This window comes from Carcharodon carcharias, chromosome 32 (genome assembly GCF_017639515.1).
Source record: "Carcharodon carcharias isolate sCarCar2 chromosome 32, sCarCar2.pri, whole genome shotgun sequence".
In the NCBI taxonomy this organism is placed as follows: Eukaryota; Metazoa; Chordata; class Chondrichthyes; order Lamniformes; family Lamnidae; genus Carcharodon; species Carcharodon carcharias.
In genome coordinates this window covers 8,746,149-8,763,044 of record NC_054498.1, presented here as the reverse complement: position 1 = coordinate 8,763,044, position 16,896 = coordinate 8,746,149, and the positions used below count along the sequence as shown (strand labels likewise).

The 16,896-nt window shown below is 43.2% G+C and overlaps 1 protein-coding gene across 1 annotated transcript in view; it reads left to right on the top strand.

The window, feature by feature from the left end:
• The first annotated feature begins 15,936 nt into the window (after nt 1-15,936).
• Nucleotides 15,937-16,896, top strand: part of LOC121271938 (insulin gene enhancer protein ISL-2-like) — a 9,914-nt gene continuing 8,954 nt past the window's right edge. Inside the window, 2 exon segments of the mRNA XM_041178195.1 lie at nt 15,937-16,120; nt 16,383-16,681. Of these exon segments, the coding sequence (XP_041034129.1) occupies nt 16,063-16,120; nt 16,383-16,681 (357 nt within the window). The 5' untranslated portion in view covers nt 15,937-16,062.

The window sequence follows — 16,896 nt, the reverse complement described above, 5'->3', positions numbered from 1 at the left end:
TATACAAAATCTGACCTTTCGTAGAACACACAAAAAACTGAACACTTCTGATAATGGGACTTCTTGGAATGTGTAGAATCTTTGGCTTTGTTTGACCCACTTACGAATGAGCATTTTCATTAAATAAAAGACAATGAGATAGATGTGTACTACTTTGGGAAATATTTATAGCATGAAGTGATACAGCTCTTATATAACATCATCAAAGAAGAAATCTTAACATCTGCTCATGCTGCCAAGTACTTTTCAAACACTCTAAATTGTATACTAGATGTTGGCCATGTTGAATAAATAACCATGACCCTTCACTTTGAAGACAAAGCTTCAGACACTGATAATTATGAGCTGATATGCATAATGGAACATTTCTTGGGATTTGTAACGCTAAAGGAGACAACTGGTGCTGGTATAGGAACATAAGAGCAGGAGTAGGCCACTCTGCCCCTCAAACCTGCTCCACTATTTAACTGTTCAGATACTGTGACGGACACTATCCTTCACCAGTTTGAAAAGATGTAATTGCCTATTGAAAACTCACGTGAGCAAGACTCTGATAATGGAAGCAATATGAAGGGGAAAGAAAACAGTGTGTGCCACGAGGAATTTTGCATGTGACTCCATGAGCCTTGTTTGTTCCTTGCTGTGAACCTTCTTTGAATTTTGGTTGTTAACGATGCTGTCAAGTGTTACTTAGAGGCGACAGCTTTCTTTGACCTAGTAATCTTATGTGTATTTCTGAGCCTCAGCACACCGTTGGGAAGTTCTAATGCACCATGTGTCTAACCTTACAGTGAAACCATTGAATGAAACAGGATGGGAAAGTCAAATAAATGCCTTGAAACCTCTTCACTATTAGCTGGGTGATATCTTTGATGCACTAATCGAAATCTCTGATGACACTCCCCTAACAGGAGAAATACGTCACAAGTAGATGCACAAGCTCTTGCAGAAGGTGTTTCTAGTTTCAGGTTTGTGGTTTCTCTTGTTGCGTGCAGTGACACCCTCTCTTAGATTAATATGACTAGCAAACAACGTCATGTGAAGGAATTCAACATACACGATGCCATTAAGCAATGGAAAGAAACCAAGAAGTTTCTTGCAGTCAGAAGAAGTGACAAAGGATTTGAGAGAACACTGGTAGATGCATGTCAAATTGCTGAGGATTTGGAGATACCAGCACACTTTGAACCGGACCCAATCCCTATTAGGAGAAAGAGGAAGTGGTTTGCATATGAAGCAGATAATGAGCCTATTCAGAGCCCCAAGGAAAAATTCAAAGTGAAACTTTATTTTGCAGTTATTGACACATCAATACAATTGGTTGAAGATTCACATCGATGCATCAAATTAGCACTGTGTTTGGCTTCCTCTGTGAGATTCACAGTTTGCAGAATTGAACATCAAAGCAGATTAAGGAACTTTGCTTGAAGCTAGAGCAAGCTTTAAAGCATGGGGACTCCAAAGATATTGATGCTTCAGATTAGTACAGTGGATTGCAAGCCGTTGCAAGCTGAGTTCCAAAGTGTGCATCATCACAGGATGTATTGGATGTTGTCTGCAAAAACATGCTGAGAGATAGTGTCCCCAATACGTATATTGCTCTCCGCGTCCTCTTGACTCTCCATGTTTCTGTGGCAAGTGGCAAGCAATGCATTTACAAGCTGAAGTTGATCAAAACATTCAATCATTCCTCAATGATGCAAGAAAGACTTGTTGGACTATCCACCTTGTCAGTAGAACATGAAGTTGCACAAAACATTGACCTGAAGGAACTTGTTTCTACATTTGTTAAACTGGAAGCACAGCAAGTTAAATTCTAAATTCTAATGATTAACTTTGTTGCAGAAGCACATGGCAAAACATCATGTAAGCCATATTATGGGAAGATGGGTGGTGTGGTGGACTAGTAATCCAGAGGCCCAGACTACTACCCAGGGAACAAGGGTTCAAATCCCACTGTGACAGCTGGTGAAGTTTAAATTCAACTATTAAATCTAGAATATAAAGCTATGGTGATCATGACAACTATCATCAATTGTTGTAAAAATCTATCTAGTTCACTAATGTCCTTTAGGGAAGGAAATCTACCATCCTTACCTGGTCTGGCCTAGATGTGAGTCCAGACCCACAACAATGTGATTGACTTTTGACCGCTCTCTGAAATGGCCTAGCAAGCCACTCAGTTAAAGGGCAATTAGGGATGGGCAACAAATGCTGACCTTGCCAGCGATGCCCACATCCCATGAAAGAATAAAGAAAAAAAATTGTTCTTCTAGTACATATCTGTGAAAAGTGTAGAACAATGAAAATGTACAATTAGTATCATAATATTCTCCTTTATCATGTAAAATAAATCTGTAATTATAAATGCAGAATACTAATACACAATATTCATTTTTGAAAGTCAGTTTTGGGGGAGGGTTGAAGGTTCACCCAGGGCACCTAATACTCTTGCACCAGCTCAGCCCTTACAAAACAGCATAGCCTGATTTAAAGCCATGCTGATGCCTTAGCTAATTAGAGAAGATATATGTTATTGCTGACAAAAGAGACATGCTGTTGAAGAGTTTCATCTTGCTCTCAGCAGGACAGATGCAAGAATACCAAATTTCAAAGGAAGCAACAATTTTTACCGCATGTGAAAAGGATGCTGATTGGTTGCAAGTCAACTCTGATTGGTCTGCTCTGGATGTACATGTTGAAATATGTTGAAATTCTTATAATTTACATTACAGACAATTCATACAAAATAGCACTGCCTGATTCATACAGCCATAGTCATCGAGTCATTTGCTTCACGGAAGGAGGCCATTCAACCCATCGAGACTCTGTACAGCAGTCCAGACTCTCCCATTCCCCTACTCTATCCCCATAACCCTGCAAGTTTATTTCCCTCAAATGGCCAACGGATTTCCCTTTGAAATCATTGATTGACTCCACTTCCACCACATTCATGGGCAGAGAGTTCTGGGTCATTACCACTAATGCATAAAAGAAGTTCTTCCTCACAAACCCCTGCATCTCTTGCCCAAAATCTGTGTCTCCTAGTCCTTGTGCCATTAGCTAATGGGAAGAACTTTTCTTTGTCTACCTTATCCAAACCTGCCATAATCCAGGACACCTCTATTAAATTTCCCCTCAATTTCCTTTGCTCCAAGGAGAACAACCCCAATTTCTCCAATTAAAATCCACGTGGATGCCTTCCTTCATTAGGGAAGATATGATATATGTTACTCTACCTTATGACATACTTATCATTCCTGCTATGATCACCAAGCTTTGAAAGCACTTACTTGCTCTAACCTAGTCACAACTTCTTGATTTATTCCATCTGCGGTCACTATTCCCAATGTTGGTGGTGTTCTGCACTGCAGCCTGGGGGTTTTCAATATAAGATTTTTTGAAAAGCATCGCTCATTTCAGTTCTAAAATGTAGCCTGTTCCCATCCATCTCATTCTGAAAAATAAAACCAGACTTGCCAAATGTCATCCAATAGGAGTAGCAATCAATCATTTTGCTCTCAAACTGTGATTTCTTTTGATGTATTTCACTCTTAAAAATAAACAAAGCTCCATATGTTTAAATGGATTTGCAAATTGTGATGCTATAGCTGATTGTAAATGTCACTCCTAACATTTTCCTGATGTTGACACCTCTGAAAGATCCCAGTTCCATGTGTTTAAATTACTTTAGTATCTCCTCTCTCTCCCTCTCATCATAAATCTTACGTTCCTGATGTTGACAGTTCTACATCTATGAAGCTTTGTACTTAGATCATAGATATTCATATTAGGGCCTACTGATACCCCGGAATCTGAAAAGTTATTAGACTCCTGTCAACTTAGAGATGAGGAGAATGTATATTATGAGCACAGGTTTGTGAGAATTCTGGTGCTCTGCAATTATTCGCTTGCTAACGTATCATTCCTACTGCTGTGTGGTAATTTTAAAAATCATTCCTTTGGTTAAATAATAATCTATTTCAGAAGGTTTTTATTTTTTTCATGGGATGTGAGCATTGCTGGCAAGGTTCAGCACAAATTGTTCTTGAGAAGGTGGTGGTGAGCTGCCTCCTTGAACCACTGCAACCCATCTGGTGTAGGCACACCCACAGTGCAATTAGAGAAATAATTCCTGGATTTTGACCCAGCGACAGTGAAGCAATGGAAATATATTTCCAAGTCAGGAAGGTGTGTGGCTTGGAGGGGACCTTGCAGGTGGTGGTGTTCCCATGTGCCTGCTGCCCCTGTCCTTCTAGGCAGTAGATTTTGTGGATTTGGAATGTGCCATTGAAGGAACGTTGGCAAGTTATGGGGTCCTGTGTCAATATTTGTTCTAGCAGTGTGTAGGTATTTGTGGGTCACGCTTGCCTCAGTATATCAGGAGGTTTTGGGAATATGTCCATATTTACAGAGTCCGTGAGAGTGTGTTAGAGGGTCTAAAAGGTAATGTTTGAAAATCACTAGCCTAAACCCTAGGCATATTTATGTATCATTTATACTTACTTTTAAAGAAAGACAAATGCTCAGTTTAACAAATATTATCCTCTCCTTTGGCCTCACTTTACATGTAATTCTACCAATGAAGTTTAGTCAAGGGTGTTGCTGCATAAAAACAATATAGGTAGTTGGGAATAAAAGCAGGTACTTAGCTTTAAAAATGTCCCAAGACATAGCAGGAAAATTCCCATTAACATGAATACTTTTTAACTCTAACTTCATTGTCCAGGCTGGCTTCTTTCTCTGTGATTTAGTGCGGGGCTTGGTTTAAGGAGCAGAAACATCTTCTCCCCCTCACTTGTCTCAGGATTCCTGGAACCATCTTGTGCTTCCTACTAAACAAGTGCAGGCACACCTGAAGAATGGTTCCTGGGTCCATTTATCTGTTTGTGTTTCTCAGTCAGAAATATCACCAGGCAGCAGCCGCTGTCCCTCAACTCAAGGACAACATCAGCTCATGGTCACAGGTTTCTGCCATGGGTCTTTATGTGACTGGGCAGGCCGATTCTCAACCCGCATACCTTTGGGCATCTGGACATCCGGCAAGATAGTGGGATCTGAAGTGCAGGATTTGCTTCCTTTTCTTCTCTTCTCTGCTGCCGCTCCACCTCATCATTAAGACATTGAGACTCAAAGCGTGATGCAGCTTGATGGACAAGCTATCACCATTGGGAACAATTGGTAAGAAGCTCCTCCCAGTCATTAATGTCAATGCCGCCATGTTTCAAGGAGAATTTCAGAGTGTGACATTGTAATCATAAGCAAATCAAGCACTAATTTGTGGGTGTGACACCCCTAAGACTGGTCTCCCTGGTATTGTAACAATATTGCTGATGATTGGAATGCAAGGTTCAAAGGGGAACAAGGCTAGTCCCTGTAAAATCTACCAACACAAGCTTTGAAAGATCATTCCAATCTTCCCACATATCTGATTCCTTTACATCCCTTTCCTGCTCCAATTTCAACATTTTAATTCTGTTTCCATGTCAATGTGTCACAGAAAGCCAGCATCTTCCAGTGAAACTGTGACAATTGCACAAGGCACATAGGTCAGAACTGGGTGAAAACAGGAGTCAGAACTAAGGGTTCTAATTCTTCCAAATAATTCTTCACACAGCGAATGGTCCACAATGGAACAGTAAGGAAACATTTTCAAAAAGTGAATATTGACAGTACTGTGGTTTCAGGAACTTTGGCATTAGGGTTAGAATTGGAGTGTGGGTTAGTTTTGGACTGGGTTTTGGACTAGATGGAGGACAGGCAGCATTATGCAGGATTAAGAGTTACTAGAAATGGTTAGATGTTGGCATTGAGTTTCAGTTTTGGTTCAGTGGGAAGCACTCTCACTTTTAAGCCAGAAGGTTTAATTCTCACTGCAGAGATTTGAGCACATCGTCTGGGCTGACACTCCAATTCAGTACTGAGGGAGTGCTGCACTGTTGGAGGAGCCATCTTTCAGATGGGCCATTATGATGAGGCCCAATCTGCCCTCTCAGGTGAACCTAAAAGACCCCATGGCACCAGGTGATGAAGAGCACAGTTCTCCCCGTGTCCTGGTCCTCATCCCTTTCTCAGTACCTTGAAAACAGATAATCTGGTCATTATCACATTGCTGCATGTTGGAGTTTACTGTGCAATAACTGGCTGCTGTGACTCTATATATAGTGACCACACTTCAAAATAGTTCACTGGCTGTTAAACTCTTTGGGACGCCCTGAGGTTATATTTAAAAAATGCTTCAAATGCGTTTGTGTGTGTGTGTGTGTGTGTGTGTGTGTTGGGGGCGGTGGGGGTGGAGCTCGCTCTTGACGTCCACGTTGTTGAATCGATAAATCTTGTTGTTTGACATATTCTGCTGCTGTGTTCCAAACTCGAGACCCATCTATCATCCCAACAAGCGTTGATACACATCAAAGAAAAAATCCCCAAGTGCATTACATTTGTCCTTAAAGAACTCCCGTTATATCCCCAGGCACAGCTCACGCCCCAACTCCGCCTCCGCCTCCAGAATTTCCGCCGCTTTACATGCTGCCGGTTAGGCAGCTCTGGCAATAATTAAAAGCTTCTTCCAAAGTCAACACAAATCAATTCATTGTCTGGCAGGACCTATATTTAGGACGGGCGTGTGCGGTGGCCCGAAGAACCCTGAATCCACGTGCCACCTCCCCTGCCCTCAGGATACAGGGAGAGAGTTAGACCAGAGGTGGCGTTTGCAGGGTCAAAGGAAGGCAGAGGCAAGAGCTCCTGTGGGAAGAAATAAGCGAATAAAACACACGATCGATGGGACTGAGGGTCAGGAGTATTAGTCTTAAAGCAGGGGCCTTACCCTCATGTCCCGCAAGGACCGCACACAAATTCTGCACCACCATTATGGCAGCAAGTGTTCATGGTTTAGTCCAACTGGTACCCAGAGCACTGGTACTGTCCAGCCCAGTAAAGGCGACCGCAGTGTTATGGCAAACTAGTTACGGGGGTAAGGCGGGGGATTGGGACTAGGCGGCATTCTTCCCAGAGAGCCAGTGCAGACTCGATGGGCCCAAACGGCCTCCTTCTGCACTCTAACGATACTGTGAAGTGCATTGCAGGGAATGAATCGAACGAGATAACAGTCACATGCTGTATTTGGTCCGCAATAGCCGGAAGGATGTTGCGCTGAAGTGGGCCATTCGGCCCACGACTTTATGCCACTCTCTGAGAGAGTTGCTCACTCAGTCCTGTTTCACTGGCCTCTCCCGCAGCCTCAATCTTTTTTTTTTCCCAAACATTCCTGCAATTAATTTTTGAAAAGCTGCTATGGTTCTCCACTGCCGTTTCTGATGGAACTTTTCAAATTCATCGGCTTATTGTAGCTGTGGTTTTAAATATCTCCTTTAAATCCGCTTGTCCTGACTCAGAACTAGTGGGATGAATATCCTTCTTAATCACTGGCTAGGCCAGCGTTTATTGCCCTTCAGAAGGTGGTGGTGAGCCAACCACTGGACATCTGAGTAGCTTCGAAACATTTTCACCCACCAGTTGCTGTGGGACTGGAGTCACATAAAAACTAGATCAAATTCCTTTCGCTAAAGGCCATGAGGAAGCCAACGGATTTTTGCAACAACTCAGTAATTTTGTCGCCATTACTGATACTGCTTTTTTTTTTCAAATTCCAGAGATATTTAATTAACTAACTTTAAAATCCTCCAGTTTACCTGATGGGATTTGAATCCACGTCCGAGAGCCATTAGTCTAGGCCGCCATGGCTTAAAAGTTCAGTAACATAACCACTATACGGCGCTTCCCAGATTTTTCCCGATATGGTTTATCAAACCAGCTCATCGTTTTGACCACATTGATCAGATCTCTCCTTGTTTAAAAGGGTGATGTAACTGAGGTGCTTAAAAGCAGAGAAGGCTGAGGGGGGTATTTGGAGGTATATAGGTATATAGAGGTATTCAAAATTATGAGGGGCATAGATAGGGTAGATAGGAAGAAACTTTTCCCCTTTGTGGAGGTGTCAATAACCAGGGGCCATAGATTTAAGGTAAGGGCAGGAGATTTAGAGGGGATTTGAGATTTTTTTTTCACCCAGAGTGTGGTTGGAATCTGGAACACACTGCCTGAGGGGATGGTAAAGGCAGGAACCCTCACAACATTTAAGACGTGTTTAGATGAGCACTTGAAACGCCATAGCACACAGGGCTACGGGCCAAGTGCTGGAAAAATCAGATTAGAATAGATGGGTGCTTGATGGCTGGCACGGACACGATGGGCTGAAGGGCCTGTTTCTGTGCTGTATAACTCTATGACTCTAAGATGGTTAACGTGTTTGATAGGGTAGAGAGACAGGGGGGGGGGGGGGAATGTTTCCTCTGATGGGTGAGACCAGGATAAAGGATGATAACCTTAAAATTAGAGACTGACTGTTCAGGTAATGTCAGGAAGCATTCACTAATACAAAGGACAATGGAAATCTGGAATTCTCTCTGGAATCAGGAAGCATTCTCTCATGCAAGGGACAATGGAAATCTGGAATTCTCTCCCCCCCCCCCCAAACGTTGTTGAGGCTGGGGCAGACCAATCGAAAATGTCAAAACTGAAATCGATAGATTTGCCCTGGTTAAGAGCATTCGGGGTTACAGGACTAAGGCGGGTGTATGAAGCTAAGGTGCAGATCAGCCATGATTTCATTGTTCCAGGGGTTGAATGGCCTCCTCCTGTGTCCCTGTTCCTTCCCATCTCCTCTTTGTTCCAATAAAAATGTACCCCCCTTTACAAATTCTGCTGACCTGCTGCGTCCTGAAGAGGTGGGGGTGGGGGGGGGGTGGTTTAAGCCAATGAGTGAATGCCTTCCGAAGTCTTTGCTCAATGATAATGCTCCTCAATGAACAACCAATTAGGAAAGAGGGTCAACACAGTGGGCGGGGCTAACCAGAGCATTTTGTATCGGTGAGACCAATGCACCACATTCACACCAAACTGCTGCTGTAATATTCATAATCCCTGTCATTGGCCCCTTACTATAAACCCCAAACCAAAGCTGGGTCCCTTTGCTCCAATTCTATTCCTCTCCTCCTTCTCCAGAACATTTAATCTTTTATTTCACCTTCTCCCAGTTTTCCCGTCACTGTGACGATTGAGTGGGTCTCATTGTGACCTATTCCTTACTGACAAACAAACCGCTGTGTGAAAAAAAACTCTCTTAAAGTAAAAGAAAAATCTACCATGTACATATAAAAGATTTTCACGACTACCCGGGCATCCCAAAGCGCTTTAAGGCCAAATAAATTAATCGCTGTTTTCCTTATATTTACCAAGAAGGCGGAACAAGACCAAAATATTGTAGTAACTCCAAGTACAAACTGGATGTCACGGTGATGCAGTTAAGCCGCTTTTGTACCGCTCTTACTTAAATGGTTCTGATCTTTAGTCACTTACTAAGAACAATGAAGCACACGCCCCCAACTTGGTCACTTTTAGCCGCTGTCCAGGGTGAGTGTATAACAGGCGCTTTCGATCCTTTGAGTCTTCTGTTGGCGATAAGGCTTAAATAGTGTCGTAAATTAGAGTCAGGCCCTTTTAAACAGGGTGCTCCCTTGGGTAAAAAAAAATCGTTACCAGGTTCAGGGTAAAGTGCATTTGATGGCACAATTTGGAAAATTGGAACAGAAATCGCAGCGAGTAAGAACAAAAGAACCATTTAGTCGAAATATTCCCTGTTGAAATCCCATAATTGCGTTGATTACTTAGCACATAATATTTTATTTGCCAGTAAAGGGTCACAATAACGGTTTCGCTTTTGTTGTGCAATGATCTGGCGGAATTTACCATCTAGCGGCGTTTAACACACCTATAAGGAAACGCTATAAATTGCGCCGCTCCCCTCCCTCTCCTTCAGTGTCAGCGTTCGGGCTGCACACTGAATGAACCTCAGCAGGACAGCTGGGGGCGGGGGGTGGGGGTGGTGGTTGGGGGGGGTGGGGCGGTATTAAAAATAGGTGTTACTTTCCATTGAACACATAGTCTCCCTTCAACTAAAGGCAAGAAAGTACTTTTTTAAAAAATCATCGAATTGGTTTGGAGTCAGAAATAGATTTGGGATGTGTTCAAACAATGATAGATTCATACACTTGAGATGTACATCTTTGCCCTGAGTCTGTACAGAGCGCTTGAAACATCTGCTGAAGCCTTGAGTAGACTGTGCTGTTGCATCTGCTCAAGTCATCTTCACTTGGGTTACGTGTGTGTGAATTCGGGTTCGTGTGCCGCTCCATGCTGGAATATGATGTTCATGTGTGTTTTCTATGTGTGCGCCTTAGTGCCAATTATTGTGGCCGTGTGAGCCTGTGTGTTAGTGTGAGTTTGTGTTAGTGTGGCTGCTTGTGACCGCCCCCCACTTCATTATTATTACCATTCTTTATAGTGTGAACTCATGTGACTTGCCCTGTGTTTGTGAGTGGTGTGAAGTGTGTGTTACTGCCTGTGTTAGTGTGTGTGAGGGTTAGTTATCCGTATGTCGGCTTTGCTGTGTGTTCGTTCCCTACTCCCACTATGAGGAATTGTTACAACTTCCGTGGACCCCAGTTGAACTCGGCTTTAAAATAAATTCCAAATGTGAAATCTGAAACGAGGGAACTTGAGACAAATTCGAATAGATTGAGAGGAACCGGGGAGACGGGCAGCTGTTCATTCATTTCAACCGTAAGGCACAGGTTAAAAAATAATCATATGTGCTCATTCCTCCCGAATCAGATGGGCTAGTAGATACATTTTCACCCTAATTTGTAAACAAGTTAAAAACCGCGTTGCTCAGCCTCATTTTGTGGGATATTTATAAAGCTCACAGTGAAACTCTAGATTTCAACTGTCAGAGAACATTAATTCAATAATTAATAACGTGAAATGTATTACCCAAACGCCGCTAATATTCAAATACACCAAGTAAATGTATCTCGTGGAGCAAAGTTCCCCTGGGAAAGGAGCTGTGTTTTCCGTTAGCAATTTATCAGGAAGCCAACAGAATGAAGGATCTGATAGGCTTTTGGCAAGTAACTATTGTTTTTTTTTAAACAGGTCCAAATAGAAATGTAGCCCCTGAAGTTCAGAGCCGGGTTTCCACTGACAGTAATACTTCACTGGAGTGTCTTTGATAATTTAAGCTTTACTCCCGTGCGCTGTAATCCACACAACCAGAACCTGTCAGTGACAGTTCGAGTGGCTGCAGTGGTTGATGCTCTTTCCACTGCCTCCCCCTGATCTCCCGGCGCGTTTATTTATGTCCCACGTTGTGCAACTCGGGGTGTCGCTCAGTTTATCAGACGGGGCGGTTATTTTCGTTTTTAAAAGCTAGTAAACGTGCTTTAACGCTGGCCATCTTCATTGATGAAGGCCTTTCCTTCAATCGCTGGACTTGTTTCCCGCTGGAGAGGGGCGGAGGAGGTCACTTGAGTCCAAGAGCTAGGTTATTTGCAGCATGGATCAAGCCGCAGACAAGTCCAGATTTAATCACCTTAAGGAGTCGGTGAGGAATTGGACGGCTTCCTTTCCACTTGACCCGAGTTGTGTGTGTGTGTGTGTGTGTGTGTGTGTTTTTTCCCCTCTCTGATTCCAGGGACCTCCCACCAGGCCACATGGTGGGAGGGTGGAGCGGACAGTGTAAAAATGGAGGTGCAGCCCTGGCATCGGGTCGTTGGCCACCTGAATAAACTGGGAGATCCCGATCGAGGCTATCGGGACTCAAGCCTTGCCCCCTAGAGGCAGGCCGGAGTTATACTGCTGGCTGCACGTTGCACCGCTGCAACGTGTCCGGCTGGGAGACCGGCTCCTCGGGCAGCCAAGGTTATGGGGACGCCGAGACGAGTGCCAGGTTTACCCACCCCCAACATTAGCGCCACTGTTAAAAGTAAAAGTTCCTGAAGCTGCAAGAGTTCTATTAAGATCCTAGAGGTAACCCGAAGACAGGGTTTGGAGTGGGACAGGTACCCCCAGGCTGCGCAGGCTTAATCCGAATTGAGACAGGGAGTTAGATCAGGTTCTAAATCAGATTGAGGGGCACTAACCCGCTTCCCGAGATAAAAGTGGGGGGGGGGGGGATCAGTTCAGAAATGAAGGTGGGTGATCGCTAACGATAGGGTTCTGCAGCCCTGACGGTGGGTCAAACATTAACCAGAATCAACTCAAGGTTTGCAAAAGTTGGGCCGAGCAGCATATGCCCAGAGAATTCTTGGCTGTATGGTGGGTAGGGGTCACCCCGGCTGCCGTGTGTGAACCGTCTTTCCAATGCCACTTGGGAAACAGTAACAAGAGCCCGAGACACTTGGCTGTAAGAGAGAACGGGGGATATTGTACGGTTCACTTTTTATCACTTTGACCAGTTCTGTTACCGCCACTGTTTGTGTTTTCTTGCTGCTCATTTGACCCCAATTCCCAAAGACACAGCAACGTAGAGAGTTTCTGCAGCTTGTCAGATGTGTTTATACTTGGAGAACATGTTTGGCATGGCACTTACAGCCGCTTGTCACTCCTGACAGTTTATATACAGGGGCCTAATCTCTCTGGGCCAGAGTCTTAGGCGAGCTCTGTTGTCTAGTGTGTCCCTCCCATTAATATCTCTGCTGTGCAGGGTAAACTCCACTCAGACTCACTCTCCGAAAAGACTACACTCCGCCTCTCACCCCTTAATTCACTCCAAGAGTCTCGGTCGGCTATTAAATTGAATTCAACGAATACTTAAGCGAGAATCCATCCTTGTTAATCTAAAAACTAAAATGTTATCTCATAGGGCGGGGGAGGGGGGGGGGAGGGGGGTGGGTGCAGGAGAAGCGGGTTTCTGATCGCTGTGCCTTTGTGATCGTTCATTCAGTACATCGGTGCAAAATAAGCAACCCTTCCTCACCGTGTTATGATTGGAAAAATAAGAACGTGAATCTACTGGGTAAACACCGAAACAATGCCCCAAGTATACGGGGGAATATCAGTTTGATTAAATCTCTTTGAAAAAGTGTCAGTTACTATGACGAATGCTTCCCTCCTCGATAGGACTCTGGCCCAGAATCAAACAATATTTCACTAAAACGGTAAATCTCTGCGTTGGTCTCTTTAAGAGTCCTGCACAGGGTCACGTTTTGAAGCTACTTCCCACTGGCAACTATCTACCTGCGAAACCTCTATCAGCAACGCCCACCTCTGCACCACTGGTGCAGTTCTGACCCCCGAGGACAGAGTTACTTAGCTAGAAATTCGCACGGATCCTCAGCGGCAATGGCGCAAGTACATCCGCTCGGATTTTCCGCTCAACGCCAACTTAATTCAGGAAACCCCAGCAAATGAGCTAATTGGGCAAAGTATCTTGAAGCTGAACAGGAAACTAATTGTGACAAGCAAAGTCGACCTACAGCGCAAAATTACACGGAGGATTGCTCAGTCAGAAGTCATGTGAAATCATGCGCCAATTCTTCCGAGTGTGTTGGTTTGATATAGTTTATTGGCGAGGCTTGGAACTGCTTGTTCGTTTTCTCGCACCAGAGGGCGCTCTAGCACGGCTGACCCGCAATAGCTTCTCATGTCCAGATCACTCCAGCAGGCTGAAGATAGCAGCAGCCAGCTAAATAAAACACTGCTATCTTTGTTTAACTGGTGTAAATTACACTGGTTGCCATTAACAAGGCAGACCACGTTATAGATTTGTTTAACTATAATTAAAAGGACTATTGTAACCTTGATTTGTCAGCAGTGATCAAATTGTCCCTTGTAGGTTCAAAAACCAATCCCATAAAATCCATGCTGAAACTGTTGCATGGAAACTATTAAAAATTCAAACCCTATTAAGTCTATTTTTTTGGCAAATGAATTCAAACTGCAAGTACCTTCCTTTCAGCTCGTTGCACAAAGCTTTTTGCCTATCTTTAGGTGGTAAATATTTTATAAGAATCGCAAGATGAAGAGATTTTAACAACATTTCAGTCCTAATTAGGCCTTCAGTATATATTTCTTTATGTCTTTCTCAGGAGGAAGATTAAGTGAAATAACAGTCAAAAGAGCTTTAGAAATATTAAGTCAAAACGATAATAAAAATAAAAAGCTACAAAACCTTCAGACTACAAATACGACATCAATTATGTTAGGACTGTATTTATTTGTCTTCACATTTAGTTTTGACAGTATCATTACTGTAGTATATCTTCACTTGCAACCAAAGTATCTTCAAACAGATACATTCACGTGCAAGGGAATTAAAACTATACAGTATATTCTAATCGTTCGTTTTATTGCTCAAGATGTCAAATTGTTGGTGTCTATCCTCGTTTTAAAACAATATAAAATAGTTTTTTTTCAGAAACATTAAAACTAAAAGACCTCTCAGAGCCCAGTATGTGAACAGACAAATGTGGTCGTTTTAAAACGGATACATGTTATAGACTATTAACATTTTGGAAAATACACAATTTTTATGATCTGATTCAATGCAACGCTAAAAAATCTGCAAGCGCTATCTTAACGCTAAAACAACAGTATTGAAATTCCCAGCGAAATCCACATAATAACCCAGAAATAATTCCCGGTGAGATTGGAGAGAGCTGACTCCGTCGCGTCGCACAAAAATATATTTTATTTTAAATATAAAAAACATTAGTTTATTAAGGGCGGACTTGAAATGAGATTGCTTGAATTTGCGCGGTTAACTATAGGAAATGCAGAAGTGAGCGTCAAACAAACGCCGAGCAGCTCCAATCCAGAACGCAACAATCCAACAAATATTTAAACAAGAACTCATCCTAACAAATAAAATGTCAAAGGAAATCATAGGATTATAAAATGGGGCCGCACAGAAGGAAGACATTCGGCCCATCGCGCTTGCGCCTGCCCTTTGAAAGATCTATCCAATTAGTTCCATTCCTCTGCTCTTTCCTGATAGTCCTGAGAATGTCTTCCTCCAGGTACTTATCCAATTCTCTTTTGAAAGTTATTATTGAATCTGCTCCCACCGCCCTTGAAGCTGACCATAACAACTCACTGCATAATTATTCCTTCTAATTCTTTTGTCAATTACCTTAATTCTTTACTGCCTACCTTCGCGTATTTTATACTTGAAGAAAATTGCATCTTTGCTTGTAAGTGGCCTGATCCTTTAAGGGAAATTCTCGCATACAAGTATCGTGATATAATTTCAATCAAATGTCGTAATTTAAGTATTTTACTGCAATACATATTTGCACCTGAGTGAGTGACTAAACATATTTAAACGTAGTTCGCAAATTAAAATCAATTATCTCAGGGACTTATATATGGAGATCTCAATTGAAGTGACTCACGTGTGTGCATTTTTCTTCAAATTAAGTAATAATCACTGAAATTGTCATTATTCCACTAATCGCGGCCAGCCCAGCATGAAACTGCAGACAGTTGCAAGTAGAGTAAAACGTTTTTTTTTGCACGCAAGATTCGTTTTAAACACTAATTCTGAATTCTTACATTAACAACGATTTGTACGCTGCTCATTTTAACGCAACAGACAAACGGCGTGATTTTTTTTTTCTTAATTGCCAGCGCCGGAATTCTGGCACGGGTATTTTAGTAAATGTTGGTTACGACGACAAAAAAAAAAGAAATCAAGCAAATTTTCATGCAGCAACGCTCGGCGGAGCGCGGAAACCTACCGGCTGGTTAAAATAGAGAGAAAAAAAAATGATTACAACCTCTTGTCAAATTTCGCTGGGCGAGTTGATACTTTTTTTTTGGGTGTTGTTTGACACATGAACAGATGTTGACCAATGGGAGCTCGCCGCTCGGCCCGGCCCCCCCCCCTTATTGTGACGTCAAAGGGTTCGTCCTGCGTCTTGACGCCAGGGCAGGACGTCGATGGTTGGTGGAGTGAGGAGGGGGAGGGGGAGAGGGGAAGGGGTGGGGGTGGGGGTGGGGGGGGGGGGGTGGGTGGTAGAGGAAGGGGGAGGGGAAATCCACAACGTGCGGGGACAGCCGTTAACCCCAAATATTTGTTATCAGACATCCCGACAGCTTGCAGCTGATCTTTCACCGCAGTTTTAACACTTCTGTTTGTTGGGATCGGTCCTTCCCTCGTTCTGCATGGTGGATATTATTTGTAACACACCTTACCTCGGTGCTATGGGGGATCATTGCAAAAGTAAGTACATGCCTTGTGGAGGGGCGGGGGAAACCCTACATTTATTTACTTTTTTTTTGCATTCGACTAGTTTCTCCCACAATTAAAAAAAATGTAAACAAGTATTAATTCTTAGCTGAATGTTCAGTGGCTATTCTTCAGCCTCTAGGTACCCGCTGTTTACCTTTTTCTTTTCATTGTTTAGATGCAGGTCTAGCGTGAAACGTAAAGTGCAACCGATTTGTTTTCAAGGTAATGTTCAGTGAATGTTTTGTCCTGTCAGAGAAGCACGGAATTGCCATGTGTGTAGGGTGTGGAAGCCAGATCCACGACCAGTTCATCCTCCGAGTGTCCCCGGATCTCGAGTGGCATGCCGCCTGCCTCAAGTGCGCCGAGTGCAGTCAATACCTGGACGAAACTTGCACTTGTTTTGTGAGGGACGGCAAGACTTACTGCAAAAGGGATTACATTAGGTGAGGAAATGTCTACTTAAAACAAAATCTTAGCTTGTTTGGGAGGTTGGGGGTGGGGGGGGGGGTAGGGGGAGGGAGGGGGGGTGTGGGGAGAAAAGCTAACGAGAAACACAATCGCCCAAAAAAGATACTTCGGATAGGATGGTGTGGCTCAAATTGTTGCAGCAAACCGCAGTTGTGTAGATTTGCAACTCAACTCGCACTGTGAATGTCATCCTAATTAAACAAATATCGCTTCAGAAATCAGATCCGTGTTTTTTGCGGCAAATATCAGCTGAAATGGCATTTGCTTGATGCTAGATTTCCATTAATGTTTTTAACATC